This window comes from Lepisma saccharinum, chromosome 6, assembly GCF_977018435.1.
Source record: "Lepisma saccharinum chromosome 6, izLepSacc3.1, whole genome shotgun sequence".
Classification (NCBI taxonomy): Eukaryota; Metazoa; Arthropoda; class Insecta; order Zygentoma; family Lepismatidae; genus Lepisma; species Lepisma saccharinum.
Window position 1 is genome coordinate 41,390,267 of NC_139234.1, and position 15,087 is coordinate 41,405,353.

Sequence of the window (15,087 nt, forward strand, 5' to 3'; positions counted from 1 at the left end):
TCCCTTTTTGAGGCGTTTTCAAACGCGAGCAGCAGAAGGGATGTTGTGCTCTTCTTCTGTGTCAAGGTCTGCATTTGCAAAAGCTCCGGATTTGAGGAGCACTTTCTATTTCTGAGGCCGGTGGGGGAAAGATGATAGCGTTTGAAATTAAAAGGATCAACTGGTTTTAGAGTTGCATGTCGCTGGATGGGTGTGTTTTGGTTGATTTGGTATATAAGCTGACGGTCTCTTGATTATATTGCAGATCTTCGTTGAGACTTGAAGGAGATTGCCGTGGAACCACAGCATCTGCCTGGAAGTACCGAGAGAAATATACTTACCGGTATGTACTCTGAATAGCCGTTGCTGTGTATGGTTAGCAACGTGTGCAATATCGGGAGTTTAATAGGAAGTGATTAATGATGTTGACTTTTGATAGCGAACACATATATGTTGACTCAAATAACACATTAACGTGCATAAACTGCGAATGATGTACCCAGAAATGCATAAAAGGGTACTTCTATCAGCTGGTGTTAGGTGTGATGCATTAAACATGCATCAATTGGGAAGATCACACAAGATAATTTCAAAGATAACGAAATTTCACTTTTAATACACCAATTGACACAGCTAAATGGAGCTAACCGATGGACGTCATCGCTTTGTAATCAAGGCGTCCCGGGTTCGATATCCGATGGAAGCACATAGTTGTTCGGATCCCATTTTAAACTGTAGGTCGAGTCCCGATTAGCCTTACTGTGCATAAAGTGGACTTAAAACACCAAATTAATCAATCAATCAAATAAAAAAGTGGCCTTTTATGCATTTATGTGTGTATTTTGACACACCAGAAAGTTCATCATTGCACGTTTATGTGTTATTGGAGTTAACATACATATGTGTCCATTGACACGTTTTGGGTTCTGTGTGTATCTCGCGGTACAATAAACGGATAAGTTTGAAATTCCATCCAAGTCCACTTTATGCATGGATAGGCTAATCGGTACTGGAACTACAGTTTAAAGTATGATTCTTCACCAGGTATCGAACCTGGTACCAAGCCCGTAGCCAGAATTTTGGGGGCTCATCCCTCACCAACACCGCCATCTAATGGCAAAAAAGTGGGGTCTAAGTGGCTGGCTAGGTGCGAACTCGGGACCCCTTGGTTACAAAACGACGAGGCCATCGGGGCAGCCATAATTGTTAGCCTAACGGTAAAGACTTTGAGCCACGATTTTGAAGTGTTGGCTTGGCATCCTGACATCAGAACTAATAATGTGTCAATTATCAAAAATATGTTGAGGCCATTAACACATTAAAGTGAATAAGGGTGCACATTTTGCATCAAAATATACAACGAAATGCATTAAGCTACTTTTATCAGTCATCGTTGAATACATGAGACACAAGAAACCAAAATTTAAAGTTTAATTTTGTAAATTTATGCACGAAAAATACATGAACTGTCGTTTGATGTTTTTCGAGTTCTGTGTCTTCATGAAAATAAAACGTGACCTTAGTATCATGCAGAATAGAAAATGCATCAAAAATATTATATGCACTTCAATGCATCAATTGATACGACACAGTGAATAATTGTTTGTTTCTTGGTTCATCACTGAGATGAACTTCCGATCCAATACATTTTAAATGTATCAAGAGAAAAGGAACGTTAAAATGCATAAAAAACTTACTGAAATGCTCTACTGCAGTTACTAAATACAAACAGAGTGCATTATTTTATATTTATGCATGCATTTCATGGCTTCATTAATTAAAATGAATGCAACTTTCCATTCATTTTTCTGTTATTCTTACTAATGTGGCTCCCATAGAATCTAATGTAACATCCCAATTGAAAATATGAAGACGACAGTAATTTGATATACCATTATTAGTTCCATTCCAAAGAAGGAAACAATATTCTGTGCAACAGGGCGGACTAATTGTATTTTAAAAATTCAAAAATAATTAAGTTTTATTTGGAAGAAATTTATGAAATATTTTACGTATTTCAACGATCCGCGTAATGTAAAAAAGATACTTACATAAACTAAATGGATTTATATTTTTGCTTGTGGCTCCATCTATTATGCACTTTTGGCATTAATCAACGCATTACTTTTCTGTGTGTTTTGGTCTGGGAAGCCATGGGCCCTGAGAACCTATTCCTGAGTTCAGAGTTTAAACATATAAATATTCGAAATGCATATTCTTATATTTAACTTTTAATATTATAATGCATCCAGCCTGAACTGATGACCGAAACGAATTACAATAAAATGACTGTACTAAATTTTAAAAAATACTTTGTATTAACCGATTCAGTGCTTCACTGTGACTGACTTGAAATTTCACAGTAATTATTTAATTAACTAGTAGTGACTGAAGTAATGACTTGGCGTAATTTTAACATTTATTATTAAGTTGAAATAATGTATTCAATTTGATATTAGAAGAACTTTACACATGTGTCATTTAAAAGTATGTAGCTATTGTCTTTTCATTCAGTGATTTGTACACCCAACGGCGAAAGAAACAGTAAGCGAATTGTCCACCACCATTTTCATTCGGTCTGTATTACACAATGTGATGACAATGAATTGAATAATGACTTCAGTAAGCAGAGAACAATGCCTGCTTCGAACCAACTTAGTTACATTCCTTAAAACAACACAGGATGTAGAGTAAAAAAGTATTGAAAATTCCTGTGGACAATTTGCCTACCATTATCTATGCCGTTGACTGTACTAGGCATTGATATACACTGCACATATAATGTGTGTGTGTGTGGGTGTGTGTGTGTGTGCATAGGAGCACCCAGGAATTTTAAATAGGGCGGAGGGGTTTCAACCAAATTAAAATTATCTTATCACCAAGCAACAACTTTGGTACGGGATGAATTCAAAGTCCTACAAAAGGGTGCAACGAGTGATAAATGCTGCTATGCCGCTCCAAACAGTGAAACCGTTATTTGAAAATGATAAATGATACAAGGATGAGATATTTTCCATGACAAAATTGATGAAAAAAGTAGTTTTCTGTGTAACATGATGGCTCAAGGGGGTGGGTTCTGACCCCATAACACCCCTTTCGGTGCGCCCATGTGTGTGTGCGTGTGTAAAGATAAAATATTATTAGAAAACATAAATATTCTTCTTTTGTTTTTCTATAGACTTTTCATGCAGATCGAATTTTAAAATGATTTAGTCTGGGCAAAACAAAATCGTAATTAACAATAAACTGCAACACGACTTTTTTTATCTTTCAGATAACGCTATTCCGAAAGGAAGATGACCCTAAGGGCCATATTATTACTGCTATGCTCCGTAGCAGTATCGAAGGTAAGGCGTTATCTGTAAGTCAATGATTAGAAGTTTAATGATAGAGCGCGGAAGTAAGTTTATCAATTTTTCTCGTATATCTAAACTTGCTTTTAAGTTATAAAACAATCTTTTCTTAAAGTGTTATTGCATATATTTTACGATATATTTTAAAATAGTACCATACATTGTATTATAAGAATCAAGCTAAGTGTATGGACATGTACAAACTAATTTGAGCGCATAAGTATTAGTTCTTAGTATTCATTTGGGTATGTAGGAATTACCCCAGTATTTTCCACTTGTAATTTTCTTTTATTGGTTATTACCACATATTATAATTACCTTGTGCCATAAGTGTTGTTTTTTTAGTTAAATAAATACATTTCCATTTGTTCGTGTTAACTACGATCAGAGCCTACTAGAGCTTCAAAGACGAAATTTGGTGAACTTGTAGCTACCGAGTGGCCAAAATTAAAGTTACCCAACTCAGAGCCCTCTATAGCCTGTTTGAGGCATCGTAGAACTCTGAAATTTGGTGAATCCAGTATGCAGACCATTGGGAAGAGGATGATGATAAAAAAATAGTTCAATTTTCCGCCACCAGGTAGAAATGTGGTGCTGTACGTCCATGATGGATTGTAATAATGACGTAAACTACTCCAATTGGTTATGGATTTGCCTTTACCTTGCAATCTTGCAATAAACGAGAGATTATTTTCTCGCAACTTCCAGCCACTAACAAATGTCTTTCTAATTATTAACTCAGTTAAATCACTTAACGTGATTATTTGTACAACCCATCATGGAAGTACAGCCCCACATTTCAACCTGCTGGCGGAAAATTGAACTATTTTTTTTATCGCCATCCTCTTCCCCATGGTCTGCATAGTGGATTCGCCAAATTTCAGAGTTTCTACGATGCCTCAAACAGGCTACAGAGGACTCTGAGTTGGATAACTTTAATTCTGGCCATCCGGTATATCTATCTATCAAATCACACTTCAAACTAACATATATTTGCTCAATATGTGATAATTATCGATCTTATGAGATATGATGATGTATTGGAAACTAATAAATATGAAGATCTAAAAAAAGAAAAAACGGTATAATTTAATATAATTGTGTCTCTCTGTCTCTTCGTGGTACTAAACTTATCGAAAGCCATACAAATCGATATATTTTAGAGTACTAACATGAAAAAACTGAAAATAGTATCCCTATTCCGTCTCAAAATATCTTAGAAACTACAAAACATTTAAAAATAAAATTTGGGGCACCCATACTCCATACACCTACAAAATAAAATCTCAAGGCAACAAAAATCAGCATTATCATTAGATCAGTCTGTCCTCGAGAAGAAGCAATCAATCAACAGTGACGTGTCGGTATCTCCCAAACTAGCAAATGTGCGGTTCTAAAATTTACTGCGAATAAAGACATAGTAAATACTAGTGTCATGCGACATACATTATTTTGATACGCACACCCGTCTGCCATGGGGCTCAATCAACTGAAGTCAACAGAATCGGCACTTTTTTCGACTTCGATATCTCCGAAACCATTCGAACTAAGCATACCAAATTTGATGAATTCAAAAATTGCCAATTTTCTACATGATGCTATCCCCACCTTCTTGACTGTTCTGTTGCAGTCAAGAATCAAAGCCAATTTGTACCTGTCTCAGAAATTTCTAAAGATAGAAACATCAAAATAGATGGGCAGAAATGTCTGCCTAATTCTAACCGAACGTGACATAAAGGATCTTGATAGAATTGCCTATCTGTCTGTGGTAGTTCAGCAATCAAGTGTCAACAATCGATATACGTTCAACCTCCGATATCTCCGAAATAAATAAAACCACAAGCATGTAATTTGGTACACGTAAAACATATAAACTTATTTTTAGAAAATTCTCCCAGTTCGTTCGTCCATTTGTCCGTTCATGTTAACAATCGAACGATTCGATATCTATCGATTCCTCAGAAACTACACCAGATATAAGTACATAATTTGGTGAGGTGAAAGAAAAATTCTTAACCAATAAAGACGACTCGATAGCTGAGTGGGTATCCGTGTTCGATTCCCGGTCTGGACATGGATTATCTTTGTGAGTTTCCCTTCATCTAGTAATCACGCATGTCCATAAATTGCAGAGAAGCGACGCAAATGAACCAATATACAAATACAAATAATTATGTAATTATATCATTATAGATAATAGCTATACCAATTGTAATGGAGATGCAGTTCTGTTCCATGTGATAAAATAAATGTAATGGCGTTAGCTACCTTGCCCATCAATTCAAATTAAGTAGTTATGTTACTACAAATCTGAAACAAAGAGAAAATACATAGGGATAAATGTATCTTCTATGAACAGAAGGTTGTAGTTATGTTCCACAATGCACATCTGTAGAACTGTCATAAAATTATTTCACACAAGCTATTAATTAAATGAATAAAGTAATTGTTGTTTTCGCTTATTTATTTTATTTTCATTTTCTGTCACTTTTGGCCACTGGCTGCGATTAAGGGGGCATGGGGGGGCAGTTGCCCACCCCCACTTTTGCCCCTACACTATGCTAAACCTTACCTGCAAAGAAAATGTAAACTGTCCTCGCCCCTCCAGTTTTAAAACCCAATCGGCGCCACTGCTTTTGGCTAATCGCAAGGATAGGGATTAACGGTGGTAAGACGACATTGATGACACAACAATCGCAGACATGGACAGGACACAATACAAGCCATACAGATTACACTGGCTTCAGTCTGTAAGAATGCATATTCCAGGGAGAAGAGGTTGATGTTTGACTACCTTCAAAGAAGGCTACTTCCGGTGGGCCAATGGGCGTATTTTGGTGGGTTTAGTTTCTTTGAGTTCCAGCCTAATTCGAGTTTTTCTTATTTTTGAGTTATGGATGGAGGAGACATGGCGGTTGTTTGATGGTTGTAGCTCTTATTGCCTCATCGCTGTCGCGGGCGATGTGTGGCCTACGAGCAGATGTACTTCTTCATAGTATGACATAATTTGGAACTTTTACAGGGTCAGTACCCTTCCGGAGCACCGTCCAATCAGCTTGGGATCAATCCGTTCGGCCAGCCAATAGTGGGAGAAGATGAACTGACAGGGGATGAAATACCAGGAGAAGCCGGGGTGGACTTCCCGGTTTTAGCAGAAGTTCCTGAAACTGGTTTCAGTTGCGATGACCAGGCCTTTCCCGGATACTACGGCGATCCTGAAGCTGAATGCCAGGTGAGATATCTCATTAAAAACTAATTAATGAGACAAATCATTATTAAGCTAATTAGATATATCATTAAAAAATATTATTCAGGTACAAAGTAGGTGTTATGTATGGAAACACAGGTTGCGCTGTAGCAGACATTGTGCCCGTCCTATCTTCTGGTGGAAAAGATAATGTGTTGTGCATTAGCGTGAGGGGTGGTGTGAGATCACTATGCAGGGGCTTCAGTTGAATTCTATTTCGATTTCAGGGTTTGTCTTGTGGAAATGTTACTATTTCCTCCCTTGTTTCGCAGAAATAAATGTTTCATCATTACAAAATTAAAGATCTGGTAGCTGTAAAGTTAGTACATTACTTAGAACGCACACACACAACCAAAATGTGTCAACTGAACGTAACTAAGGCCAGTAACATATCGTGTTGTAGCCCTACTGGCTCGGCACTCGCTTGCTCATGTCGCCCAAAAGGACTGCGTTGAGGTCAGGCCCGTAGCTAGAATTGATCTCCGGGGGGGGGGGACTCATGGGTTATCAGGGGGGCTTTGTAAACCAATTCCGTTTTTCAAAAAATTGAGTATTAAATTAAGGTAAATTATGAGTGTGGGGGAAGGAGTCATTACGTTACATAAAATTTATAAATATCACACAAATACTACATTTTTCTACATCTTTTAAAATATCTATTGAAGTGTTAATTGACTATTGCTGAAAATCATCCCTTACACACTCCATACTGCTATAGATGATACAGATATTTATATCACACAAAAATATGTACAACATTCAATCACAGTGCGTACAGTAAATTTGATCAATGAAACTGCCCTTCGTTCCCAAAACTTGGGAGCTGTTGACCCTTGATGCAGATGCGAAGGAAATTTGCATGATGACAGTCACAGATTTCTGAATAAATGGAGGCCGTAACAGGGGCAGTGAAGGTACAGATAAAGAAGCTCCCCTATGCTACATTTTCACTCTTCGCTGCAAACAAATTATACAAAATAGTTTTACCTAATGCCAAGGGGGCTGATGGCAGTGCCAGGGAGGGCTGACAGCAGTTCCATGGGGGCTCAGCCCCCCTGGCCCTTGTCTGGCTACGGACCTGGTTGAGGTACACACTTGACCAAATTAAATAAACGGAATGAAATATGTTTATGAACCCATATACGTCGTGATTGAGAATGGCAGGCATACAAGGAAAGATGGAACTTACCCTGTTCGGGCACGCAGAGTCTCCAACCCCTCTCTCTCTCTCAAGACCTCCAGCTCTCCTCTCTCCCAAAGCGATCTGACCCCTTTTCCATCACTGCCGGCCCTTTTGGTCCTGTCGTATTTCGCAATGACATTGCGTTCACCCCGGCAGTGACAGGACATTTGCCTGCGAAACTCCTGTCTCATCACTAGACCATAGATTTTAGGTTTTTTACCTATTTCTTCCTTTGCAGGTAAATAAGAAATAACAAGTTATATCGGCGTTTCATAAAAAAAAAAAAAAACTGACTAAATTTTATAGTGCCTAAAATAACCTATTTTGCTTGTTAGAACCTATTTTAGGTTTATGTGCCTAAATTAAATAGGTTTTACAGGATTTTTACATCTCACAGAGGTATTTACTAGGTTTGGTGGCGAAATAATTCAATGACTGGCGTGTTTGAAACATATTGTCTGTCGATTTCCCTCCCTCCAAGTATATGATGTTTATCAAAGCTTTAAACAAAACAAAAAATGTCTGACGTCACTGTTACCTGCAGACAGTGTTGGCGAAAGGGGACAGTTCCCCCCTACTATTTACCCCTGCACTATAGACACTTAATGCTAAGCCTTGCATACTAAGATAAAGTAAACTGTCTTTGCCCCCCGCCCCTCCTCCCCATTCTCAATTTTGGCACCCAATCGTCTCTACTGCCTGCAGAGTCCCAAGTGCAAACTTCTGATCTGTGTGGCCTTGCTCACTTTCACGTCAGTTTGGTCCTTTTTGGCATTCACGCCTTGCGAAGGAATGTTTCAGCATTCAAATTAGCACTACTGACTATGTTTCTGTTTAAAGATAATTTTCAGCACATGAAATGATCCTCACAGACGAAAGGTGGAGTTTGAGTGTGGATAACGCAAAAAGATTCATGGCGGTCACTAGGACCATGATAAAATTCAAGTATAATTCCTGGTTTTCAAGGTGAACTTTCCAAAAATTCAAGGATAGAAGTAGATGTTTTCTCTATTCCAACCTTACGTATTACCGACTCTCACCCTCCCTTCCATACACAACAATATTGACAATATAAAGGGTTTGAATGATTCCAATGTAATAACAAAAAAAATCCTAATCAACTTCAGGATATATTATTTTCTAATAATCTTCCGTTTGTCAGATAGATTGTTCTGTAAAAGACACTAACAAAGTAAACAAATTGAGAAAATTTTGTTTTACTTTGTGTGTAGCTTTCTTTTTCATCCTCAAAAAATGAATGAAATAAAAGCTAAACTGAGAGAAACTTGCCTCAGGGCGTTTATAAACATGTATAAATTTAATGGGATATGGATTAATAAGAGTTGCAATTTTTCACGTCTACGGAGAAAAAATGGAATAGAGAAAACATCCGCTTGTACCTTATTTCATGTCTTGCCAAAATTCATGAATAATTTCCAGAGCCAATAATTCACGCATAACTTTCGGTGCCAATAATTCACGTGTAATTTCCGGAATTCAAGGAATTTCAAGTGAGTAGCCACCCTGATATTGTGCAGCAAATTATACATACGTAATTCATTTTTCATATCAACAAGTAACTTTTTCTAACAGCACAAGTGCAGTATTATAATAATTTGTAGATAATTTTTAAATATGATATAAAGAAATGAAAATTTGTTTAGAAAATTAATATTTGGTTATTACGATTCTTGTGAAATTTTGTTTTTAACGATTGTATCTAATCAGTAATTTTCAGGAATTTTGTATCAAATTAAGTCTTTTTGCAACCTATTTCAGGATTTTTCGAGCTTTATTTAAGGTTTTTAGAACCTATTTTAGGATTTTTAGAACCTATTTTAGGATTTTTAGAGCCTATTTTAGGAACCTAAAAGCATACTTTTTAGAATCTAAAAATCCGAGGTCTACTCATCACTCATACCTGCACCGATAGACATTCCAAGATATAAAAGTGCATATGCTGCTAAGGTTTCAATTTTGGTGCATGAAAATACACACGAATGCATCAAACGGTATTTTTATCAGCTCCTGGTCACCGTGATGCACTAAAATGCATCAATTTAGAAGATCACATATGAACACACCGAGGAAACCAAATGTTAAATGAATGTATTAAAATTGCATCATCCTTGATTGGATCTATTTCGAGTTCTGTGTGTGACCTAGTGTACAGGCTTGTGTTGTATACAGTTCTTATCTGAATATTGAAGACGACATGAAAACGTGGCTTTTTGAAAGAGCACATTATTTTATAAAACCTGACAAAACAATCGGTTGTTCCAATAGCTTCTCTAAGTTTTATGAATAACGCATTTCCAATATTGTTAGGAAAATCAAATGCAAGTTTTGTACCTAAGCTAAACTATTTCTACTTTATTTGAAAGCGAATATATCATAAGTAAGATATTTCTATGTAATTCAGAGAGGTGCATAGAACATACATTCATTACAATATTTCTACTTAATATGCTTTCACAATGTCAACCAATTGGAGATCGACATAAGTTATTGGATTGAAAGAAGATAGATTATCATTTCCACTCTTTGTATAGCAAAATTCCAGATAAATAACTTTGTAACATAATGTTTTGACACATTCTGAAATATAATCAATTAACTATCACAGTATTGCAGTGAAAATTTAACGATATAGATTTCAAAGTAACAACAAAAGCAAGCGAAAATGTGAAGCTTGTGATAACAGTTAGCTTAAGTTAAGCTTGTGTTAATCAGCAATATCCTTTCATAATATAGCAATTCCACGCCAGTTCAGCATTGAGTTCACTCTTACCATCTGGTGTGCAGGTTCACCTTAATCGATAATATAATTATGCTAAAGATTTTGGACTAATATACATTTTTGTCATTTTTGTATATTTTCCTGGCGTAGAATTACCCATGTATAAGAACTCTGTTGGTTATGGCAGTAAAACAATCCGTTATTACACGGAGACCAATTTTGACACCATTACGTAGTTTTCTTCTAATAGTTGTAAACGCAAAATGATATACCTTAATACATATTCTATCGGTGTTTCTCTCAACATACATTGCTTCATAATTATCTACAAGATACATATATTTAAATCGACATCTGCAAAGAATTCTTTCTTTTTTCGCACTTGACAAACTTCAGATTCCATGATTAAAGTAAAAGCTACATCTTCTGACCATCTAGAAAATTGATATAATTTGATTCGCAAAATACATAAATGTATAAATAAGTTAGACACGATGACTTCAAGTGGGGTGAGTTGGAAATATAAATCATTGGATTCATAATTAATATAATTTCTTTTTGCAACAGGTTTTCCATATCTGCCAGAAAGGAGGACGAAAGGATTCGTTCCTATGCCCCAACGGTACAGTCTTCAATCAGCAGTATCTGGTGTGTGATTGGTGGTACAATTTCGACTGCTCCGATACTGAGAATTTCTACAGCATAAACGAAGAAATTGCCCAAGAGCAGCAGCAAATTGAGCAAGCTAGCCAGGGAGGTTATCCAGGTGGTTCTGGTGCTGGTGCTGGTGCTGGTTATGGTGGCAGTGGCAGTGGCAGTGGAGGTGGTTACGGTGGAAACGGAAATGGTTATAGTGCTGGTTCTGGTGGTTCGTATGCAGGCAGCGCTCAGGATCCACAGTCTGTGTATGGTCCTCCAGGATTCCAACCAGGTAGTCCTGTTGGGGGTGGCTCTAGAGGAAGTTCTGGCTCACGCGGTGGTTCGGGTGGTTCACGCGGTGGTTCAGGTGGTTCACGAGGAGGATATGGTGGTTCCAGAGGTGGTTCTGGAAGCAGATCATCAAGGCCTGGTTCCGGCTCAAGGCCCAGTGGTTCCTACGGCGCACCGTCTCGTGGAAATGGTTTGCGAGGATCAGCGTCCAACAACTTCGGGTCTCAAGCTCCAAGCTCCAGTTATGGACCTCCTGGATTCCAATCAGGTAATCCAATTGGTGGATCAGGAGGTTTGAGAGGGTCTGCATCCAACAACTTCGGTTCTCAATCCCCAAGCTCAAGCTACGGTCCACCTGGCTTCCAATCCGGCAATCCAATTGGTGGATCAGGAGGTTTCAGAGGATCTGCTTCTAATAACTTCGGTTCTCAAGCCCCAAGCTCCAATTATGGACCTCCCGGATTCCAATCCGACAACACAATTGGTGGATCAGGAGGTTTCAGAGGTTCTGCATCGAACAACTTTGGTTCTCAAGCCCCAAGCTCAAGCTACGGTCCACCTGGCTTCCAATCCGGCAATCCAATTGGTGGATCAGGAGGTCTGAGAGGGTCTGCTTCGAACAACTTCGGTTCGCAATCTCCCAGCTCTCGTTACGGGCCTCCAGGATTCCAACCGGGTAACCCTATTGGTGGATCTGGTGGACAGTACCAAGGATCTGGTTCAGGAGATCAAAGCTCATCCTACGGTGGAAGCGATAGCTTCAACAGCCCCAGCTCTTCTTACGGGCCACCAGGAGGCGGTAATGGATTAGGAGGATCACCCAGTAACACGTACGGTGCCCCAGGTGGTGCTGGTGGCCGAGGTAATGGTGCTGGTGGCCGAGGCAATGGTGCTGGTGGCCGAGGCAATGGTGCTGGACGACCGGACCGCACTTACCTGCCACCTGGCGGTGGAAATGGGTTCGGGGGAGGTAACGGAGGCAGCAGATCCCAGAACCGTGGTGGCGGAAGCAATGGTTCCAGAAGACCTTCCAGTACGTACGGTCCTCCAGGACGCAACGGTTCCAGCAGAGGAGGAGCTGGAGGAAGGAGACCAAGCTCTAACTACGGAGCACCATCCAACGGTAACCGATCCCAAGCACCAAGCGGCACGTACGGAGCACCAGGAGGAGGTTCTGGCAACGGATTCGGTGCACCAAGTTCCTCGTACGGAGCACCACAATTCGGTTCTCAGTCAGGATTTGGCTCATCGTTTGGGTCAGCCAATCCTGATCGATCTTACTTGCCTCCTTCGTTTTAGATAGCCAGCGAATCGAGTGCGGATAATGGTTTCAATACGTTTGACCTCTTGTAAATACGTTATTTATATTCACCTGAGAGCAATTTGTGATGGTTGTGTGATTTCATTCTGTATATTTTTGGTGGTATCTTCTCTCAGTTTCTTGTAGGGATCTATTGTATACTTGGTGTTATTTATTCCATTTGAATTGACTTCTGTGATAATATTAGCTACAAGAGACGCTAAACTGTTGTACAAATAGCTACTATGTATTTAAGTACATAAAACGATAAATAAAGCATTGAAATCCATCATTTGAACTTCAATAAGACTTCCTTAGAAATTGAATTTAAAGATACAATTTCACAACAACCACATTACAAACTATGAATATAAGCCATTGGTATCTTCTTCATCACCATTCATGTTGAACATCTTGAAATTCTTGCAAAGCATACTATAACATCACCTATATCAAAATAAATACCATATTTTTGTCTCGGGCACCATTTATAGAAACAATTATAATGTTAGGACTTCATAAATACATTTTAGATGTTGCTATTTGCTAACTACATTATTCTTATATTTTCTAGTTTATCACTAAAGTAATTACATATTTCTCATGGACATATTAATCGAATTAAATAATTTTGAGGCAAATAAATGCCTTATTTTATAAATCAAGTAGTTAAGCTGACTTTATTCAGACTAGAATACTGTTTCTCATAAACGAAATGCAACATGATTATACTTTAATTTCTGGAGGATGAAGTGTATCAAGGATTGAAAAAAAATCATTATATCCATCTTCATGATTAGGAAATAAGTGAAATCTAACCTTGCTTTGTTATTTGTTCTTAGAAATTTGCAAGGGAAGGGATAAGACCCTATGGATCTTCATTTTTGTTTAGTAGTCACTGTTTTGTTTATATATTTTTTTTTACATATCTAAGATATTTTTCCTTTTTAGAAGAGTCGGAGGCTGAAGGGGGATATTACACCTCCAACCCACTATCAACATGCCAGTACTAAAATTATAATTTAAGGTTCGTGGTTTTGAATCCCCGGCATTGCATGGACGATTGTCTGTATGTCCGCTTATCAATTCCATCTCATTGTCATGGTTAGAGAGCTTTCAGACCGAAGGAACAAGCGACAAAGGAGTTTCACACACAAGTGAGAAATGACAAGGTACACGAGCCTCTATAAGTAAGCATTCACTGTCGTTCTCTCACAAACTAGCAAGTGTAAAAAAAAAATCCTCGAAATGAAGACCTAGTCAATACAAGTTTTTACACTACATGAATAATTTTGATTGACACGTAGGTCTGGCCGTGCAGCTCAAACAATTAGAAGTCAACAAAATCGAAACATTTTCAATGCTCTCACCTCTGCTCACGAAAAAGAGAGGGCTTAGTCTATTGTTTATAGATTAACAGGCAGACTGTTAGCTTTTAACGGTAGAATACTGTATAATTTACAGTAACGTCTTACAGTGTTCCTAATATCGAGTATCGAATATTACCCATTAATTTAAGACATTCTCTATTATTTTCACAAAAACAGAAAACACACTGCAAAAGGATGGTATTCAATGGACGCATTAGTCTCATGAAGTCCCACCACATTTTGACCAACGTTTAATCTCAGTGGTGTTAAAATAGTACAGATCAATGGTTGTAATCAACACCAGTTTAACACCATGTAGGTTAAACGTTCACGAAAAATGTGTTGTGTACTTCCTGGAACCACTGATTGTGTCGAATTAACACGTGTTCTTCCAGTTTAATTTTACACATTGGATAGTTTTAAACTTATCACTTTCATCAACAAGAGAAGGAAAACGTGTGTCTCAAGTTCTATTAAGGCCAATTATAAGCATACAAGCGTCTATTCGTTTCTTGAAGTGGATTGGTAGTCCTTTTGGGAGAAGTAGCATTACCCCTAAAGCTGTGGGTGTATCTATAGTTGTAGATTGATTAATGATATGCTTGCCTTGACATCTGGTGGTCACTTTCTACACTTCCACACATAATCTCAAGAGATGTTAAAACAACACAGATCAATGGTTGTAGTCCACACCATTTTAACACCATTCAAGTTAAACGTTTACCAAAAATATGGACCAGCTGGAACCACGTTCTGTGTTGTTTTAACAACGTTTTTTCAGTGTATGGAAGTTAAAGAATCAGAAATTAAAAGTGGTCAATATTCGTCTGTAGGAAACAAGAAAGAAAGACGTACATATCTAAATTAGACCGCCTTTTTTTAGGACAAGAAAATCTTACGTAAAACATCTACATATCTTCTACGACACTGAGTATAAAATGTTCCGTGTTTATGGACTGATATCGATGGTTGCCAACTGTAAAAG

The 15,087-nt window shown here is 38.0% G+C and overlaps 1 protein-coding gene across 1 annotated transcript; it reads left to right on the top strand.

Annotated features, from left to right (window-relative positions):
- Nucleotides 1-240: 240 nt before the first annotated feature.
- Nucleotides 241-13,022, top strand: LOC145988711 (uncharacterized). Its single transcript, XM_083123810.1, has 4 exons — nucleotides 241-322; nucleotides 3,254-3,326; nucleotides 6,355-6,564; nucleotides 11,070-13,022. Exons 2-4 carry the CDS (start codon nucleotides 3,276-3,278, stop codon nucleotides 12,729-12,731), a joined length of 1,923 nt encoding a protein of 640 aa, XP_082979936.1. The 5' UTR covers nucleotides 241-322; nucleotides 3,254-3,275; the 3' UTR covers nucleotides 12,732-13,022.
- Nucleotides 13,023-15,087: the final 2,065 nt, after the last annotated feature.

Coding starts and splice junctions, on each gene's coding strand:
- LOC145988711 (XM_083123810.1), top strand. CDS start 3,276: ATGACCCTAAGGGCCATATTATTACTGCTATGCTCCGTAGCAGTATCG. Junction 3,327..6,354: donor GCTCCGTAGCAGTATCGAAG/GTAAGGCGTTAT, acceptor GAACTTTTACAG/GGTCAGTACCCTTCCGGAGC. Junction 6,565..11,069: donor ATCCTGAAGCTGAATGCCAG/GTGAGATATCTC, acceptor TTTTTGCAACAG/GTTTTCCATATCTGCCAGAA.